The sequence below is a fragment of the Trichomycterus rosablanca genome, chromosome 5 (assembly GCF_030014385.1).
Source record: "Trichomycterus rosablanca isolate fTriRos1 chromosome 5, fTriRos1.hap1, whole genome shotgun sequence".
Taxonomy (NCBI): domain Eukaryota; kingdom Metazoa; phylum Chordata; class Actinopteri; order Siluriformes; family Trichomycteridae; genus Trichomycterus; species Trichomycterus rosablanca.
In genome coordinates, this window is record NC_085992.1 from 39,413,233 (window position 1) to 39,433,599 (window position 20,367).

The window sequence follows — 20,367 nt, forward strand, 5'->3', positions numbered from 1 at the left end:
TTACAGCCTCACTGGGATTACAGCTGCACAACAGTAAAAGCAACAAATCTTCATTATCTTGGGATCGGAAAAAGTACTGAATAACTCTTCAGCCGGTCTGCTTTATTATCAGTATGTCTCCATTAGTGAAGATTTAGTTTAAGATTGCATAGCACATTAATGATCATTTTACAACCTACCACGAAGTTGTTTTAAACACAACTCTATAAATAGACAGAAATAAAATTCTAGTTTGTACACTGTGTGTGTTCTTCTATTTCGTGGCAAACTACCAAACAGCAAGTCTGCATCCAAGGCAATATAATGCTGGTGAAATTATGTAAGACAGATTAATTATTTAACTATTTTAACATAAAACTACATACAGCTTAAAATAACAGAAATAGCAAAACAATTCATTTGTACACTTGGTCAAGCAATTAATACCTATTAAGATCTAGGTATAAAATACTACTTTGTTTGTTTATTAGGATTTTAACGTCATGTTTTACACTTTGGTTACATTTAAGACAGGAACAGTAATTACTCATTACACAAGGTTCATCAGTTCACACAAGGTTATATCGAACACAGTCATGGACAATTTAGTATCTCACTGTGGGAGAAAACCGGAGCACCCAGAGTAAACCCACGCAGACACGGGGAGAACATGCAAACTCCACACAGAAAGGACCCGGACCTCCCTACCTGGGGATCGAACCCAGGACCTTCTTGCTGTGAGGTGACAGTGCTACCAACTGAACCACCGTGCCGCCCTAAAATACTAGTAGAAAACCTGTTACAAAGGTCATAAAAGGTAAAGTACACAATGTCCTTACTGTACTGTAAGAACTGTATATCCGCAAAGGTGAATGCATGACAGCATATGGTTCACATTTGCACTGGGTGTTGTTTTTATTCCTCTGACACCGTCTTTCCTTTTTTTCTTAATTAAAGGTAACCTCTGCTTTAATAAGTCCACTTACACAGATTAGGGATGTAAGTTTAAATAGCTTGCCAAACCCATTATCTGTCTGTTGAAACAAGGGACAATGTTACTGAGGGAAAGAAAACAAACCCACATATGCCCTTATAACTCTTAATGACTTTAACTGCTGTGTAGACTTAATGAAACACTTTTTTTGCCATAGATAAAATACACATTGTCAGGTCATTTTAAACCATCAAATGTAATCTATGCAGATTTTGGTTCAAGAACATACTGAAATGGCAAAAAGGAACTCTATTTTACCTTTGTGTAAAATAGAGTAATAAATACATTTAAGAATACGCAACCTGGAAGCATCTCATATTCATAGCAGAAAGTCATGAGTAGAATAATATATATAATAATATAAATACCAGCATCTCAATTTCGATCATCATATTTATAGCAATTTATTAACTCGTATTCTAATTTTATCTTGCATGCCAAATGTTTTTTTAAAAATCGCATTACCACCATTTAAGCTGCGTTCTAACATTTGTTTATTCATTAATTTATGCATCCATTCATTAATTTGGTTGTTTATTCAATTATTTATTTTTGCCACCTAGAAAAGGCATCAGTCACTCATTTACTTGCACCCTCATACGTTTGTACCCGCGTAGACATGGTTAGGGGTTGCAGTATCATGCTCACCTGCCTTGCCATTAGGACCATATACACATTTGAAATAAGCATAAATTCGGTTTAGCTATGAGTTTTGAATTCTGGCTTTTCTGTTCTTCGTTGCAGCAGGCTGCTATGCAAAATCCCTCCTGGGTGCAGATAGCGTCAGGTGTGGGAGTAACAGTCTGCCTTTGTTCTTTATCTAGTTGCTGCTAGTTTTGTGGAGTTCCTTGCAATTTGGTCTATTTTCTCAAAAGTGTGAGTTGCCATTGCTGGTGGATTGAGTAGCTTATTTTCTTTTCTGGGTGAGTGCATGGAGTGTGTTGTCTTCTTCTGTGCTCACCTATCTGTTCTTTTGCCTTTACAATTTGGGAGATTTTTATTTGGTTTTCTTTTTGGTTTCATTTTCTGTTATTTTGGCCACTTTTTTCTTTCCTCCTCTTTTGGCTGTAGCTTATTAGCCACAGTATTTTTCTACCTTGGTCAAGTGTCATGCAATTGGTTCTTTTCACTCAGTCTTTCAGGTATGGGGTATCCGAGCAAGCCATTTAGTCTGTATCAGCCACTATGAGCTTATAGACAGTTTAAAATAAAGTGAAAGATATTCTATACTTAGTAATATAGTAAATATACTACAAACACAAAAGATTTCCATAAATAAAGGATATATTAAAATAAATCTAAGATAAACTGACTGGACGTTAGAAGAACTCATTTAAAGATGAGTGTCTTAACCCATAGCCATTGACATGGGGAGTGTTTGAAGCTAACAGCACCTGTGATTCTTCATGCTGTGAAACAAAGAGAAACTTTCCGTGACCTGAAACTCACTATCCTGTGTGTGTTTCCGGTGGCCTGCAGTGATCTTTTCACTTTCCTTGAGCTACAGTGCTGTAATTAGGGAATGCACAGCAGAGTCTCATCTTCAAACAAACTTGTAACCCCACTTCTGGCTGCCACTTGGTCAACCAACCAGCTACTCAAAGTACAACCTACTGTCCTATAACAAATGGACTAAAAATGCTTCCAGCTAAATTCCATTTATCCATTTTACACAAAGTTTATCTCTACCTCTACTACCTCTACTAAATGTATCTAAACCAGTTAAAAGGACTCCAGAAAGCTTGTCATTTTAAGTGCTATATAATCCAGCCTCAAAGTGTTGGCTACTCTTCCTTAAGTGAGGGCCACTTATTGGTAATCCCCTTGAAAAGGTTTTAGGGTTTTTTTGTCACGTATTTACAGTTTTATTACACATATTAGTACACAGTACACATACACTGATCAGCCATAACATCACAACCACCTTCTTGTTTCTACACTCACTGTCCATTTTATCAGCTCCACTTACCATATAGGAGCACTTTGCTAGTTCTACAATTACTGACTGTAGTCTATCTGTTTCTCTACATACTTTTTTAGCCTGCTTTCACCCTGTTCTTCAATGGTAAGAACCCCAACAGGACCCCCACAGAGCAGGTATTATTTGGGTGGTGGATCATTCTCAGCACTGCAGTGACACTGACATGGTGGTGGTGTGTTAGTGTGTGTTGTGCTGGTATGAGTAGATAAGACACAGCAATGCTGATGGAGTTTTTAAACACATCACTGTCACTGCTGGACTGAGAATAGTTCACCAACCAAAAACATTCAGCCAACAGCGCCCTGTGGGCAGCGTCCTGTGACCACTGATGAAGGTCTAGAAGATGACCAACTGAAACAGCAGCAGTAGATGAGCGATCGTCTCTGACTTTACATCTACAAGGTGGATCAACTAGGTAGGAGTGTCTAATAGAGTGGACAGTGAGTGGACATGGTATTTAAAAACTCCAGCAGCACTGCTGTGTCTGAACACACCACCACCATGTCATTGTCAGTGCAGAGAATGATCCACCACTTCAATAATACCTGCTCTGTGGTGGTCCTGTGGGGGTCCTGGAGCCTATCCCAGCTTTTCAATGGGCGCAAGGCACACAGTAACACCCTGGACGGGGCGCCGGTCCATCACAGGGCAGACACACACACACACATTCACCTATAGGGAAATTCAGTGTCTCCAATTAACTTGACTGCATGTTTTTGGACTGTGGAAGGAAACCGGAGCTCCCGGAGGAAACCCATGCAGACACGGGGAGAACATGCAAACTCCTCACAGAAAGGACCCGGACTGCTCTGCCTGGGGATCGAACTTAGGACCTTCTTGCTGTGAGGCAAAGTGCTACCCACTGAGCCACCAAGTGGCCCCATGTAAATTTTAATTTAATATTAAATATTAATTAAACTAATTAAATATAATTCATTATAAATATAAAGAATGATACTGCTTTAAAGTACTGTTTTTGTTCCTACAATAAGGACTATTTTTTGCTATTAAGTTGCTTAAATCTAGAGACAACCTTGAAACAATAACATGCTTTTCAACCAGTAAATAAAAAAATCAATGTTACCACAGATTAACAAAAAAAAGTACAATTTTAACTTTAAATTGTTTAAACACATAAAATCAAATTATGCATTTGGCTACAGTATGCCAAGAACTTCAAGTGAGATTACACCACTGTTATCAACATAGTAAAGCATAAACTACAAGTACTGTAAATATCACAATTATTTAAACAAAATGTAATAGTAGAAATATATAAGGTAGAATACCTACTGTTGCCACGTAACTGCGTCAACAACAGAACCACCATTTTTCATGAACCTGTGAAAGAAAAAAAAGTAATTGTTCAGTTGGTAAGTGAGAATTTGGCTTTAAAAGTGCAGATTATTTACAGCTGCTGTTTCAGTCGGCGCCGCGATTGTAAATGACTCTCGGTGCTGAGAATGCTGGCGTAGGCCACCAGTGTCAAGGCCAACTAAGACACACTCACATGGAGAGCGTGTTTATATGGCTGGTGGAGGTAGATCATTTAGGCATTGTGTAAACTGGCTCTACCCTGGTTCTTAACAGATGTGAGATGACAGTTTAGCAGTGTAGCCCTTGTAAGGGAGAAGGCCTCTCTTTCTAAACAGTCACTTTGCTGAAGAAAATGCGAATGTGTGATTTGTGCAATAAAACTGTTGACACCCTCATTCTTTCAAAATTTCATTTCTTCCCTATAGCCTCTGAAGCACAGCAGAACTCACTGTCTGCAAAACTCTGAATCAATTTGTCATTTCTTTTCAAACCCCAACTGGTAGCAGCAAGGGGTGGCGTCTCTCAGAGAAAGGCCTTTGACAAGGCAATTGTGGTAATATCAAGTGGGCATCATTCCACAATTGCTTTTAATAAAAAAGCTGAACAAACTATATGATAAAAAAAGTTAGATTGCACTTATATACAAACCAAACATTTACCTGGATTCTAAATACCAGACAAATTTAGGGTTTCATTTAAGGACCCATTTAAATTTCCCAAGTGTTTCTGAGAGGTTTGTAACTTAAATTCATGGTCTCAATGTTATTGTTATTAATGACAATTCAATGTTAAGAAATTTTTGTCTGTTATCTTTGCTGAAACAGAATCCCTGTCCTTACAAGCATAAAAATTATGTAAAGACGTAGACTGAGCAATAAAAAAAAAAAAAAATTGACATTACATATGATAGTGAAACAATGAACAGTAGCTGTGTTTGAATTTGCCTACTGCAAACTGCACTGTTCTCAGTATATACTGTATACTGTTCTCAGTATATGCTGTATACTGCATACTGTTCTCAGTATATACTGTATACTGCATACTGTTCTCAGTGTATACTGCGTACTGTTCTAAGTATATACTGTATACTGCACTGTTCTCAGTATATATTGTATACTGCCTACTGTTCTCAGTGTATATTGTATACTGCGTACTGTTCTAAGTATATACTGTATACTGCACTGTTCTCAGTATATACTGTATACTGCATACTGTTCTCAGTGTATACTGCGTACTGTTCTAAGTATATACTGTATACTGCACTGTTCTCAGTATATATTGTATACTGCCTACTGTTCTCAGTATATATTGTATACTGCGTACTGTTCTAAGTATATACTGTATACTGCACTGTTCTCAGTATATACTGCATACTGCCTACTGTTCTCAGTGTATACTGTATACTGTGTACTGTTCTAAGTATATACTGTATACTGCACTGTTCTCAGTATATACTGCATACTGTTCTCAGTGTATACTGTATACTGCGTACTGTTCTAAGTATATACTGTATACTGCACTGTTCTCAGTATATACTGCATACTGTTCTCAGTGTATACTGTATACTGCGTACTGTTCTAAGTATATACTGTATACTGCATTGTTCTCAGTATATACTGCATACTGTTCTCAGTGTATACTGTATACTGCGTACTGTTCTAAGTATATACTGTATACTGCACTGTTCTCAGTATATACTGCATACTGCATACTGTTCTCAGTGTATACTGTATACTGCGTACTGTTCTAAGTATATACTGTATACTGCACTGTTCTCAGTATATACTGTATACTGCATACTGTTCTCAGTGTATACTGTATACTGCATACTGTTCTCAGTGTATACTGTATACTGTGTACTGTTCTCAGTATATACTGTATACTGCATACTGTGCTCAGTATATACTGTATACTGCGTACTGTTCTCAGTATATACTGTATACTGCGTACTGTTCTCAGTATATACTGTATACTACATACTGTGCTCAGTATATACTGTATACTGCGTACTGTGCTCAGTATATACTGTATACTACATACTGTTCTCAGTATATACTGTATACTGCGTACTGTTCTCAGTATATACTGTATACTGTTCCCAGTATATATTGCGTACTGTTCTCAGTATATACTGTATACTGCATATTGTGCTCAGTGTATACTGTATACTGCATACTTGTCCCCTTATTAGTATGCAGTATAGTATCAATTATGCGACAAAAGCAAACCATACTATGGCGCACACAAACCCATTAAGGTTTTAATGGGTTTTTTTCCCCCACTTTTATTTCCAATGGCATGTCAAAACTGGTCACGTTACATAACTGGATGTAGTACCTCTCAAAGATAGCTTGGAAAATGTACTAGAAATTTTGTCCGGAGTAGTCATCTGGGCATTTTTTGTATCATTTTTGCATACTGTATACTGCATACTAATTTGGGGCCCCATTAGTACAAGAGTAGTTTGTAGCAGGTTTTTTAGAACACAGCCAGTGTTTCTATTTCAAAACAGTGGTAGTCAAAGGCTCAAAACAAATGGATTGTATGTAAGCCTTAAACTTTATTTAAAAAAAAAAAAAAAAGACTTGTGACACAATTACAGTTACACAGGTCAGTTCTGTTAAATTGGCCTCCAGTTGACAGCCTATCAGATGAGAAGAGGTATGACAATTAGTCCAATTTGCAGGTACATTTGTAAATAAATCTAGAAAAGAATGTAATGGCTTAGGTGAACAGTTCAAAAAGTAATGGACATGTCAAACATGGAAAAACAGCTTCAGTGAAAAAGAATGTGGTTGGTCAATATAAACACTTTACAGAATAGTCGATAAATGTCCTACAATTTACATCCACAAACATAGAATTGAATAAGCATCTCCATAAGCCAGTACCAACAAAAATGTTTGCAATGACCTTCACAAAGCTGGAACTCATGGCAGGGCTTTTATTGTTATGCTTGGAGAACATATTATCTGCTGCCAATTGTTAAAGTACAATGGTTTATAGTATTTTAACTATTAATGGTATAAGCATCCATCAGGTGAAAACAATTAGGTCTAGTCATTGCTTTGCATATTCATAAAATATCAAGGGAATATAAAGCACAGAGACGGCTGCACCCTGTGGTGCAAAATCATTTGTTTCTGTAGATAATCCCACACTTTGTATTATATATCTTGTATATCTTACGTAAAAATGCTTCAAGAGTGGCTTGATGAACACCAGGAATAAATCAGCCTTCTTCAAGTGCCTCGAAATGTAAACATTATTGAATGTTTTCATAATGTTCTGGAGTGCAGACTGTTAAGAAATGAAAGTTTGCGTCATTCATTCCTTCAAAAACTTTTTTTTTTTTAAAGAATGCTTCAACATTCCACTACAAAACATTCAGAACTGTGAGCATTTCAAGACATGATCAAAACTGATCTGGAATTTTGTTACTGCTCTTTATTAGAACCTTGATATGAATTTATTGTGGGTTTAGGTTATTTTGTATGAGCCCTATTTGATGTCCTATTCTCAAAATGTGCTGCCAAAACAAATATAAATAAGGAAGTTGGTGACTATGTATGAACATATTTCCAAAATAAAAAAGGGAAAAACCAATGAAATGCCCTCCAAACAAGCAGCCAACAAGTGCTCAACATATGTGGAAAATGTTGATAGAGCCTCCCAGGTGGCTAACTCATGAGACTGGTTAGGAGAATGCCAAAATTGTGCAAAGCTATTACCAAGCTTTTTTGTGGAATTCAAAATATAAATTTATACGTATTTAAACTTTAGCCCATTGAAAAATCTCAGATGTAACATTATGTTTTGTCTTCACTGTTACCCTTAGATGTGGAAAGTAGAAAAAATAAAGCAGACCTTTATGTATGTGTGTGCAAATCATGACTGATGCTGTACATGTTTTCTTGTCATCATTCTAGTACTTTCAGAGTGTGTCTGGACGGCGCAGACAGGTGCTGCTGCCAACCACTGATGTTGTGTATGAAAGGAAATTACACTCATGCATGATATTTATTGTCTGACTAGGCAATGGCATATTTATGCGTGGCTCTGAAACATCTGTACAATAACCAATTAGCTTACTAACCACTAACTTCCTCCAAATGGCCTCATTATCCCACATTTCAAAATCATAGTCAACTGCCTCAAAATGCAAACAACCAAAAATACAGACATGTCAGATCTTGAGTACTCTTTGGCAGCTGATAGATGCCAAACATATGTACAGTAATCCTGTCTTACTGCATTAAAATGACACCAGACAAAGTGTCCATAAAAAACTCAGCACAGAGTCGGCACAGTTGATGTTATAATAAGTTCCTCATTGTCTTGGCAGTACTACTCAAGAATCTGTGCTCAGCTGTTTGTCGGGTGTCTCTAACTCTTAATGGTACCAATTGACTGAATCTATGATGAGGGAAAACGTCTGTGTTCTGTTATAAATGTATATAAAAGTAAATCATGTGTGTCTTTAGAAAACTCCAGAACCTTAAACCTTTGGATTTATGCCCATATTCTAGTCTATTCCTAATCTTAGTCATAGTAAATACATACATTTTCCCAAACATTTGAACAATATTCAAAATCCAGCCTGCAAAAATAAACAAATAAATACACTGATCAGCCATAACATTAAAACCACCTCCTTGTTTCTACACTCACTGTCCATTTTATCAGCTCCACTTACCATATAGAAGCACTTTGTAGTTCTACAATTACTGACTGTAGTCCATCTGTTTTTCTACATACCTTTTTAGCCTGCTTTCACCCTGTTCTTCAATGGTCAAGACCCCCACAGGACCACTACAGAGTAGGTATTATTTAGGTAGTGGATTATTCTCAGCACTGCAGTGACACTGACATGGTGGTGGTGTGTTAGTGCGTGTTGTGCTGGTATGAGTGGATCAGACACAGTAGCGTTGCTGGAGTTTTTAAATACCGTGTCCACTCACTGTCCACTCTATTAGACACCCCTACCTAGTTGGTCCACCTTGTAGATGTAAAGTCAGAGACGATCACTCGTCTATTGCTGCTGTTTGAGTTGGTCATCTTCTAGACCGTCATCAGTGGTCACAGGACGCTGCCCACGGAGCGCTCTTGGCTGGATATATTTTTTGTTGGTGGATTATTCTCAGTCCGGCAGTGACAGTGAGGTGTTTAAAAACTCCATCAGCATTGCTGTGTCTAATCCACTCATCTCAGCACAACACACACTAACACACCACCACCATGTCAGTGTCACTGCAGTGCTAAAAAGGTATGTAGAGGTATGCAGAGAGACAGATGGACATCAGTCAGTAATTGTAGAACTGCAAAGTGCTTCTATAAGGTAAGTATGGCTGATAGGTGTACATGAGCCAGGGAAAAAAAGACATGGGTGTTTATCAATTAACAATATGATAATTTGTCATAAAAAAAAAATCTGTTTTAATGCAGGTACCAGTTTAAAATGATAGCCAACAGCTAACACAGCTAAAAAGGGAATCTTAAAAAGAGAACTCTTTGACTTGATCATTTAATGAATGATAGGAATCATGCAGGTGGAATATTGCTCAGTCACACCATAAATCGAGTGACACTTTAGTTAGCTGACAGGATTTTCTTGATGCAACACACCCCAGAAATAACCCAATGGGTGCAATATAAACATGGTTTGCTATGTGCTCTGTGATAGAGACAGAAAGTACTTAGCAGTATTAACAAAAAGCTATGGAGCTTTTTATAGAAAATGTATGTCTATAAAAAGAAATACTGGCCACACTGCAGAAAAGTTATCTTGTTCTAAACAGCTGGTATATGAACCCTGAAATGTCTGAACGTCATTGAGATATATTTATAACTTCTGTAAAATCATCTCACAAACCACTAAAGCGCTCAGTTATATGCAACAGTGCTAACACATGGGGGTGAGAGACCTTGTCAAGACTTCCCTGATGTAAGATAAGCAGTTCTAGTACAATGTTTCATTCAGTCCATCTATTAACTATAATGCAATAATGATACAGTACAGCAGAAGTAGAGATGAGCCATGCAGAGACAGACATAAGGGTTTGATTGCGCACAATTTATTTTTTTTCCTGATCTAATATATGCAAAGATGCAAAGTTATGCCATCTTCAGGTCTGCTAACTCATATAGACATACACTCACATGCCCCTTTATAAGGTTTATTTACAATTATTTCATGCAGACAGTTATTGGCTATTTTATGAGATACAACCAAACAGTGAATATAAAAAGCTTACACACTGTTGATTAACTATAAAAGAAGCGCTAATTACAGGTTTAGTTGTTTGCAAGCAAGCATCAAAGTTTGCTTTTTAAATAATTATTTGTCTTTAAATAAGTTACTGCTGCAATTACAAATGCAAAGTTTGATTATAGAAAGCAGAAGACATATATCAACAACATCCAGGCTTGTGTTTTCTAGGCCAAAACGAAAAATGGCTTTCTGGCTGGTACCAACATAATATAAAAGTTAGTGTGTATTAGTGGGGGTGTGTTAGTGCCAATGGCATGAATAACTTGCACATCTGTTTTAGCACCATTAGTGCCAAAGGGTGCATACACAATCTGAAGCATATGCTGCTATCAAGATATTGGCTGCGTTCAAAACTGCATACTTCCATACTCAACAGTACGCGAAAGTAGTACGCAAGAGCGGGTAGTGTGTCCAAATATGCAGTATAAATTAAACAGTATGCGAAAAGTACTTGAATGACCTACTGCATGGGCAGCCAGTTTTAAGTATGCAAACACAGCACACTATGGTTCAAGAATCTTTAATAATTTAACTGGAGCTGCAAAGGCGTTCAAAGCAGAAAAAGAAAGATGGCAGAAAGCGGAGAGTCGGAGTAAGACAAAAATTTAAAATGTTATGATTAAGTACAACCCTGAATAACGTTATGAATAGCTTTGTGGAGAACGACATAATTACTTTTGTCTGATTTTTAAATTGTTATAACTGTGGTGATGTGATGTCATGCATCACATGGCGTTAGTAAGATGGCGGACGTAGATCGACCGAGGTTGCGTGCATACTGCACACTTACGTAATGAAAGAGCATACTGCTTTACCGGCCAAGCAGTCTGCGCTGCCCCGAATTTAGTACATACTGTTTAAGTATGAGATTTCGAATGCAGCCATTGTCTTTTTAGGGACATCCCTGTTTGTTTCAGCAAGACAATGACAATGCACTTAATACAACAACATAGATTCATAGTAGAAGGATTCAGCTGCTAGTATGGCCTGCCTGAGGTATTTTTGTGTGGCACATTATAAAGTGTCAGCATATTAATGCATCAGCATAATGGACTGTTTAGTAGCTGAAGAGTTATTTAAATAAAAGTAAGAAAATTTATTTCCAGGGATAGAATAAGTGTATACATACAAAATATACTTAAATAGAATTTAAATTTACAAAAAATTGAAACAGTGAGTGATTGTGTGCCTTGCAATACCTTGTAGTTTTGTTCTTGTCAGTTTGGTAGTAGAATAGTAGAATAATTGTGGTGTGTGTGATAGAGAAATGCTTTGAGTAAGTGTATTGACTATTTTTAACACAGTTTACATTTATTGGCCTTTCTGTTAGGCACACATGCCCTATTAGCAGCATACCATGTTTTTTTTCTAGCACAAGCATTCATCTGCTAGCTTTTTATCAGTAAGCTGTTTTTGATCTAAAGATGCTTTTTGGCTTTATTTACTTATTTATTTATTTATTTATTCATTGATTTATTTATGGGCGACATGGTGGCTCGGTGGGTAGCACTGTCGCCTCACAGCAAGAAGGTCCTGGGTTCGATCCCCAGGAGGGGTGGTCCGGGTCCTTTCCGTGCGGATTTTTGCATGTCTTCCCCGTGTCTGCGTGGGTTTCCTCCGGGAGCTCCGGTTTCCTCCCACAGTCCAAAAGTCAGGTTAATTGGAGACACTGAATTTCCCTTTAGGTGAGGGTGTGTGTGTATGTGTATGTGTGTCTGCCCTGTGATGGACTAGCGCCCCGTCCAGAGTGTTACTGTGTGCCTTGCGCCCATTGAAAAGCTGGGATAGGCTCCAGCACCATCCGACCCCCCCTGTGACCCTAATTGGATAAGCGGTTAAGAAAGTGAGTGAGTGATTTAGTTATGTTTTTTGTTAGACACTACTCTTATTTAAGCACTTTGCATAATCTCAACAATACTGTTTCACTTAATACACCTACACCATACAATTCACACATTAGTGCTAAATAATCGTTTACCACTCAAATTATATCCAGTCAGTGGGGGTTACTATCCATATCAGGTTAAGGGTTGTGACAAAAACTACAGGACAACAGGCGAGCAACAGTCAGTATTTGTATACCCAGAAACCATAGTAGTAGGTATAGCTCAGTAAGTGGCTATTGAATGTAAGTACAGAATTGATGAAGCAAATTGGTAAAAGTGGCTGGTATGTGATGATTGCAATTGCAACAGCTGTATCAAATACTGTCTTTTTTCCTTTCATCAGTGTTGTTTCTGTGGGAAGCATCACTCAGCACTTAGGAGCTCCTGCTGTTTTTAATCATAGATCTTTCCAACAGTCCAGAGTCAAGAGGCAGCTCTTGGACACATCCAATAGTATATTCAAATGCCTGCTGTGAGACCAAAACTTAGTCCAAGGATGGAACTCTTTTACTTAATCCAAATGCAACCCAAACAATCATTATGTTTACAAAAGCCCAAATTCCTTCTAGTGTCTCATTTTGAATAGGCTCAAACAGGCACACAGTGAGACTAAAGGTCGTGTGCCAGACTAGTACAAATGTTTCTTGACAACAGGTAAACAGACTTTTCTCTGAATTTATTGCTAATCCCAGGCATAAAAGGAAAGATCCTTTAAGCCTTTTTTTCTTACTGCTTAAGTTAAACTGTATGAGTAATGATACAGAGCTGCTAGGTTAGCACAGGAAGTAATTCAAAATTGTTGGCTTAAAATTAACCAGTATAACCCCTATAATTTGAGCAATTGAAAGATCAGAGACTGTATTAAGTGGCCTTGTACACAAGGCTGAACTGTTAGATTACTTACACCGATCAGGCATAACATGATTACTTCCTTGTTTCTACACTCACTGTGCATTTTATCAGCTTCACTCACCATATAGAAGCACTTTGTAGTTCTACAATTACTGACTGTAGTCCATCCTGTCACCCTGTTCTTCAATGGTTAGGACCCCACAGGACCACTACAGAGTAGGCATTATTTGGGTGGTGGATCATTCTCAGCACTGTAGTGACACTGACATGGTGGTGGTGTGTTAGTGTGTGTTGTGCTGGTATGAGTGGATAAGACTATAGTTTTATATAATTAAAACATAATTTTGCCTGAAATTTAGATTTCAGGGTAATCAACTGAACTCAATTAAATCCAAACAGCTGCTTAAAAAACATTTTTTTTTTACAAACCGCTTCATTCTGGGTTTAAAAGCGATAGGTCCGGTTCCATCCGGAAACCAAGACAGGCTGCCAATCTTTGTTGTGAAGTTAATTTTAAATGAATATAATTGCCATTTTTACACAACAGTCTACACTTAAGTATGCATAATGCTGTCATTTTTTACTTTCTGGTCTGGTTGGGTCGTGGTGTGTCCAGTTTCACTAGAAACTTCTGGGCATTAATCCATAGCAGGGCTTCAGTCAACCCCCTCTAAGACATAGCCAATCATATCTGTGTAGACTAAGATTTAAAGCCAGTATAGGGTCTCATATCCATAAACAATTTACTACCAGAAAATGCCACATAGACAAAGTAAATTATACTCAAATTTTATACTCACAGATTTTCAGTAGGAAAAAGAGAAATGGTTACAGATATAAAATGCAAAGATTAGCCAATATAATAGCTGTGTAGCATCACCCACTTTTCACCCGAGTGAAAATGGAAGTGCATGTCTAAGTCCTATTAGACAAAATAAAACCACATTAATTATTTGTCTGTCGCAGTTACTTACCCATCCAGTAGCAGGATAGCATTTTTGCGAGGACGGCCAATGTTAGGTCCATAAAGATTGGCCCGGCTGTAGTAGCGGACAGACTGTAGCAGCGTCTTCAGAAGAATGTAATCCTGGGCCAGTCGAGTGCTGTTGATTGATCGTGCTACCATTGTGCGGTAACTGTTGGGCTCTAAAAGAGAAATCACATTAAAAAAGTATGTATTTAATGATTTAAAAGCATGAATGTAATTATATTTAACAGGTCCGGTCTGACAGTAATAGTGAAGTGTTGCAAAATCCTTATTTTTACAGATCAAGAGGGAAGGAGATTGGACAGAATTTTATAAGTATGTAAAAAAACTCACTTAAACATTATCACAAAGCCAACCAATTATTTACTTTCATTAAAGCTTAGATTTTCTTTTTTTGGCGTAAGATTAAGCTTCCTAATCTGTATTTGTTTTACTTAAGTCATGTGCATAGAGATGACCAACAACCAGCTATAGCACTTAAGTTGATATACTGTATATGAGGGTTCTTTGAAAAGTTTCTGCACTTTTTTAACTCCATTTATTCAGAATTTTAAAAACAAAAACATCACTTTTCTACATAATCACCTTCCGATGCATTTTTCCCAGCGTCAGACCAAATTTTTAATGCCATCAGCAAAAATGTGGTGTTTTTTGGTGCACCGCTGCTTTCACATCATCATCACATGAAAATCTTCTTCCTCTTAAAGCTTCTTTGAGCGTCCAAAAAGATGGAAATCGGATGAAGCTAAATCCAGACTATAAACTCTCTCTCAGTCTCCCAGACACAATCAATTATTACTCCTCCCCTCCGCCCTCACCGTTTCCAACCAAAATATAAAAGTGTGGCAACTTTTTGAAGATCCCTCGTACATTAGTGTCACAGAAAACTTTAGTAAAGCATTATATGATAAAAAGACATACCATTGCCCAGCTCCCATGATATGTTATACTTCTTTCCAGCACTGTATTTCAACAAACCCAGCGCACTAGATGCATTCCACGAGTTGTCAGGATTTCGGTGTAAGGCATTGAGTCCAAAGATCAGGTGCAGGCCAGCGCAGTCAGCAAAATTGTACAGTTTGTCTAAAGACCTGGCTGGGAGAAAGCGAAACACAGTTGTAACTTTGGCAAATTTATTTTCTGTAAAAAATGCTAACATACATTTTATATAACTATTGATCAGATTATTAGATTTAGATTAAAGAAAAGGAAAACAAGTATTTAAACATCTTTTTTTCTTTAATAACTTTACATTTTCATACTAAACAAAAATACATGCATTTATATAAAAGTAAATGAAAAGGGAAAGATACACTATATGGACAGAAGTTCCTGTGTCTGTGTGGGTTTCCTCCGGGAGCTCTGGTTTCCTCCCACAATCCAAAGAAATGCAAGTGAGGTGAATTGGAGATACGAAACTGTCCATGACTGTGTTTGACAATAAACTTGTGAACTGATGAATCTTGTGTTACGAGTAACTACCGTTCCTGTCATGAATGTAACCAAAGTGTAAAACTTCATGGTACAATCCTAATAAATAAATAAATACACTGATTAGCCATATCATTAAAACCTCCTTGTTTCTACACTCACTGTCCATTTTATCAGCTCCGCTTACCATATAGAAGCACTTTGTAGATCTACAATTACTGACTGTAGTCCATCTGTTTCTCTACATGCTTTGTTAGTGCCCTTTCATGCTGTTCTTCAATGGTCAGGACTCTCCCAGGACCACTACAGAGTAGGTATTATTTGGGTGGTGGATCATTCTCAGCACTGCAGTGACAATGACATGGTGGTGGTGTGTTAGTGTGTGTTGTGCTGGTATGAGTGGATAAGACACAGCAGCGCTGCTGGAGTTTTTAAGCACCTCACTGTCACTGCTGGACTGAGAATAGTCCACCAACCAAAAACATCCAGCCAACAGCACCCTGTGGGTAGCGTCCTATGACCACTGATGAAGGTCTAGAAGATGACCAACTCAAACAGCAGCAATAGATGAGTGATCGTCTACAAGGTGGACCAACTAGGTATGAGTGTCTAACAGAGTGGACAGTGAATGGACATGGTATTTAAAAACTCCAGCAGCGCTGCTGTGTCTGATCCACTCATACCAGCACAACACACACTAACAAACCACCACCATGTCATTGTCACTGCAGTGCTGACAATGATCCACCACCCAAATAATACCCGCTCTGTAGTGGTCCTGAGGGGGTCCTGACCGTTGAAGAACAGGGTGAAAGCAGGCTAAAAAAAAGCACGCAGAGAAACAGATGGACTACAGTCAGTATTTGCAGAACTACAAAGTGCTTTTATATGGTAAGTGAAGATGATAAAATGGACAGTGAGTGTAGAAACAAGGAGGTGGTTTTAATGTTATGGCTGATCAGTGTATATCCAACTATATTCAATTCACCAGCTTCCATTTAAATACACATTTAATGAATATAAAACACTATTTTTGTGTGGCTTTGAGTGTTCCCAAGACCATTTTGAAATGCAAGGAGCTAGATAGAGCTCCAAAGCCCTTGCAGAGACAGAAGAACCTGGTGGTGAATGGACAACCTGGATGGTAATCTCTGCAGCACTGCTTGGAGGTTGCTAACTGGCATGTAAAAAACTAAGGCAACATGAGGTAAAAGAGGTTAAAATTAAACTTAGCAAGCACTATGTATGTACTTCTCTTGGATAATACCATCCCTATGGTAAAATTGCTGGTGGGGTGCTTCTCAGCTGCAGGAACAGGTGAGATAAGTGTCATAATAATTGACATAATAAATACATGCAACCAAATACAGGAATATCCTTGAAGAAAATCTGCTCCATGCAAACTCAAACAACAATGAAAATACTGCCCAAAAAACACCTAAGAAACTTTGTGGCAAGAATCTGAATGTCCTTGAGGAGTCCACTGCATTTACTGTACAACAGGTTGGATAATTTGTCTGTGTGCAACAATTTACCTAAAATAAATAAAATAAATAAAAAATCTAAAATAAAAATGCACATTATAGAAGATGCGCAGAAAACATTGGCACACACACACTGAGTACACTTCATTATCAGTGCCCACCTTATAAAACAGAAATGTGCCAAAAACAGCATTTTAGTGCAAAACCCTTGAGGCTTGTACCGCACATGAGCATTGGTTGTTTTGAAATTCTATCAGTTAAGAGTGGTGACAATAAACACAAATATTTCAGTGCCCCTAGACTCAATTTCGTCTCTTTAAAGTAAAGCAGATGAGACATCCACAGGGGCCCCAGGGTTAGGTGGTGGATGGTGGTGTAATAAGAGAATACCAAACATATGTGTGTGATGTACCAGTAGAATGTAATATAGTACCCATGATCAGTAATTACATTAACCTTTTAAAATTCACATACCACACTGATAGCACAGCAGTCTAACTCAAAGTTACACTACAGCAGAGATCAGTGGTGACAATGGTGTGGTCAAGGCGCTCTACAGAAATGTACCCTTACTAAAGGATGAAAGGTCATACCGTTTGTTTATTAGGATTGTAACGTCATGTTTTACACTTTGGATACATTCATGACAGGAACAGCAGTTACTCATTACACAAGATTCATTAGTTTACAAGGTTATATCAAACACAGTCTTGAACAATTTTGTATCTCTAATTCACCTCACTTGCATGTCTTTGGACTGTCGGAGGAAACCGGAGCACCTGGAAGAAACCCACGTGGACACGGGGAGAACATGCAAACTCCACACAGAAAGGACCCGGACCATCCCATCTGGGGATCGAACCCAAGACCTTCCTGCTGTGAGGCGACAGTGCTACCCACTTAGCCACCGTGCCGCCCAAATGTCATAATGAAAGTCACTTCTGTGCTTCACTCATTCTGTCTGGTCAAGGTGTCAACATGAGTGGGGGAGGAATACAGAGAGCATAGTGTTTCTCTAAACATGTTAAAGCTTTCTGTAAAAATCATTCAATGGCTTCACATGCCAAAGGAGGCATTTGCTAGATTGGACCATCCTTGGCCAACATGGGTGTATACAAACAAGAGGAACATGCAGTTGAAAAGTTATTGAGACATGTTTATATGTTAAATAAAGTAAAATAACAAAATATGCCATGGTTGGACTGCCTCAAAATTGCCTGTAGGTGTGGGTGAGTGAGTAAATATGTGTGTTGCTCTGTGATTAATTAATGCACTGTCTAGTGTATTCATGTCTTGTGTCCAGTGTGGGTGGCACCAGACCCACTCAGATGGTGAAAATAAATTAATTAAAAACATTGAATGTAAAACTGTACATTTAGTGAAAGGGGTTAGTTTTAAAATGCATATGTCTTTGTGATCAGGGACAAAACAGCAAGAATGCATGCTTGCCTGGAAATCAGAGAATACTGAGGGGATTCTACACCTGTACACATATCTGTTAAAAAATGTCTGTCTGTACAGTAAAATTGCTATTACATCTGGATTTAAATCCCTTGGAAATTATAAGTATTTATACTATTGTATATTTTGATGGTTTTAAGTCTGACCTCTTATTTTATGAGAAGAGTAGCCCAAGGAGGGAGAGTCCAGGTCAGAAATATGAGACGGGTGCATCAGAGGTGTAGATATCCAGTTAGCAGAAAATCCACAACATGCAGTTACATCTAACCCAAATGAAGTAAGACAAATTCCCTCCCCATATGTGCACATTTACATGATTACTAAATTCCTGATTTTATAGGGTGGGTAACTTTAAAGCATTTTAAACAAAACACAGTTACCACACCAATAATTATGGGTGACAATCGCGTAATTTCAAGGGAAAGTCTAATTCAAAGCATATTTAATGTTACACTGTGGTTCAAAGCACATTAACCAGCATAAGTTCTTAATTGGTCTAATGCATCTCTTAATAGGGTACAAAGCTATAAAAAATAAATGAGGAGGATAAGAGCCTGTTTAATCCAAACACAAAAAGAATAAACAAATGGTAATTGTGAGCATTTCTAAAACTTCTTTATTCCCCAAACACCAAAACACCACCAAGTCGCTGCATGGCAGTACCAGTGCTAACCTAGATTTGTTCATTTTATCTTTCCAGTATGCATTTGAACCAGAAGGAAGGAAAGCCCACCTTGATATGCCTGAGTGGCATTCTGGGATTTCTGTCTGTTGTGTTATGTACCCTTTAGCACAGTGAGCTGATTGAGATAGAACTGTATCAAAGGCAGGTGGATGGAAAGCAGAACCGTGCTGTCAGGGTAGAAATAGAAGAGAACCAGATGTGGGCCAGAGGCTGAAAGAATCGAAGGCCTTTTTTACTCAAGCAGGCTCTTGCACAAGAACTGGAATTGTTAAGGATGCTGGATCTGAGTCAAACACATATCTAATTAAGTCAACTACTAGGATCACTTTTGTGTACTCCTACAGTGACTATCACTAAAATTATGATTTTAAAACTCAGCAGTGACCACCCAATTTTAGTTGTTCTGGTTATGTAAGTACATTTCTGAAGGTAAAATTTGTTCCTCATTTAGTTCTTGGTACCAACCGTTTGATCCTGGTGAGGGTTGTGTTGGGTCACGCACTTCACTGAAATACTAAATGCAAGACAGGAATACACCCTGAAGGGAGCACCAGTACATCACATAGCAACACACCTACACATTTACTTTTTTAAAGCTAGGCATAATTTAGCGTAACTAATCAACCACCTGCCTGTTTTAAGAAGTTCCCAGATGAACATAGGAAAATATGCAAAAGATCAAACCCAGGTCCTCAGGACTTTTATTGCTATGAAGCACTTACTCTACCAACTGCTGTTGAATATAAATCTTATTTAAATAGAAATTTTTTAATCAACAAACAACCACAAACCTGATGAATCACCACAAATAAATATCACCATACAAATAAATAACACCATAAATATATAATATAATATAAAAATTTACTGTCTTCTGAAAATAACTCAACACACAGCCATTAATGTCTAAATGGCTGGCAACATTAGTGAGTACACCCCACAGTGAACATGTCCAAATTGTGCCCAAATGTGTCGTTGTCCCTCCCTGGTGTCATGTGTCAAGGTCCCAGGTGTAAATGGGGAGCAGGGCTGTTAAAT

General features: G+C 37.9%; 1 protein-coding gene across 1 annotated transcript in view; it reads right to left on the reverse strand.

Moving 5' to 3' along the window:
• hpse2 (heparanase 2) overlaps nucleotides 1-20,367 on the reverse strand; it is an 81,726-nt gene that overhangs the window by 28,747 nt on the left and 32,612 nt on the right. Inside the window, exons 4-6 of the mRNA XM_062995178.1 lie at nucleotides 15,190-15,363; nucleotides 14,255-14,426; nucleotides 4,248-4,295 (exon numbers count right to left, since the gene is read on the reverse strand). Coding sequence (XP_062851248.1) covers nucleotides 4,248-4,295; nucleotides 14,255-14,426; nucleotides 15,190-15,363 — 394 coding nt within the window. The remainder of the gene's footprint in view (nucleotides 1-4,247; nucleotides 4,296-14,254; nucleotides 14,427-15,189; nucleotides 15,364-20,367) is intronic.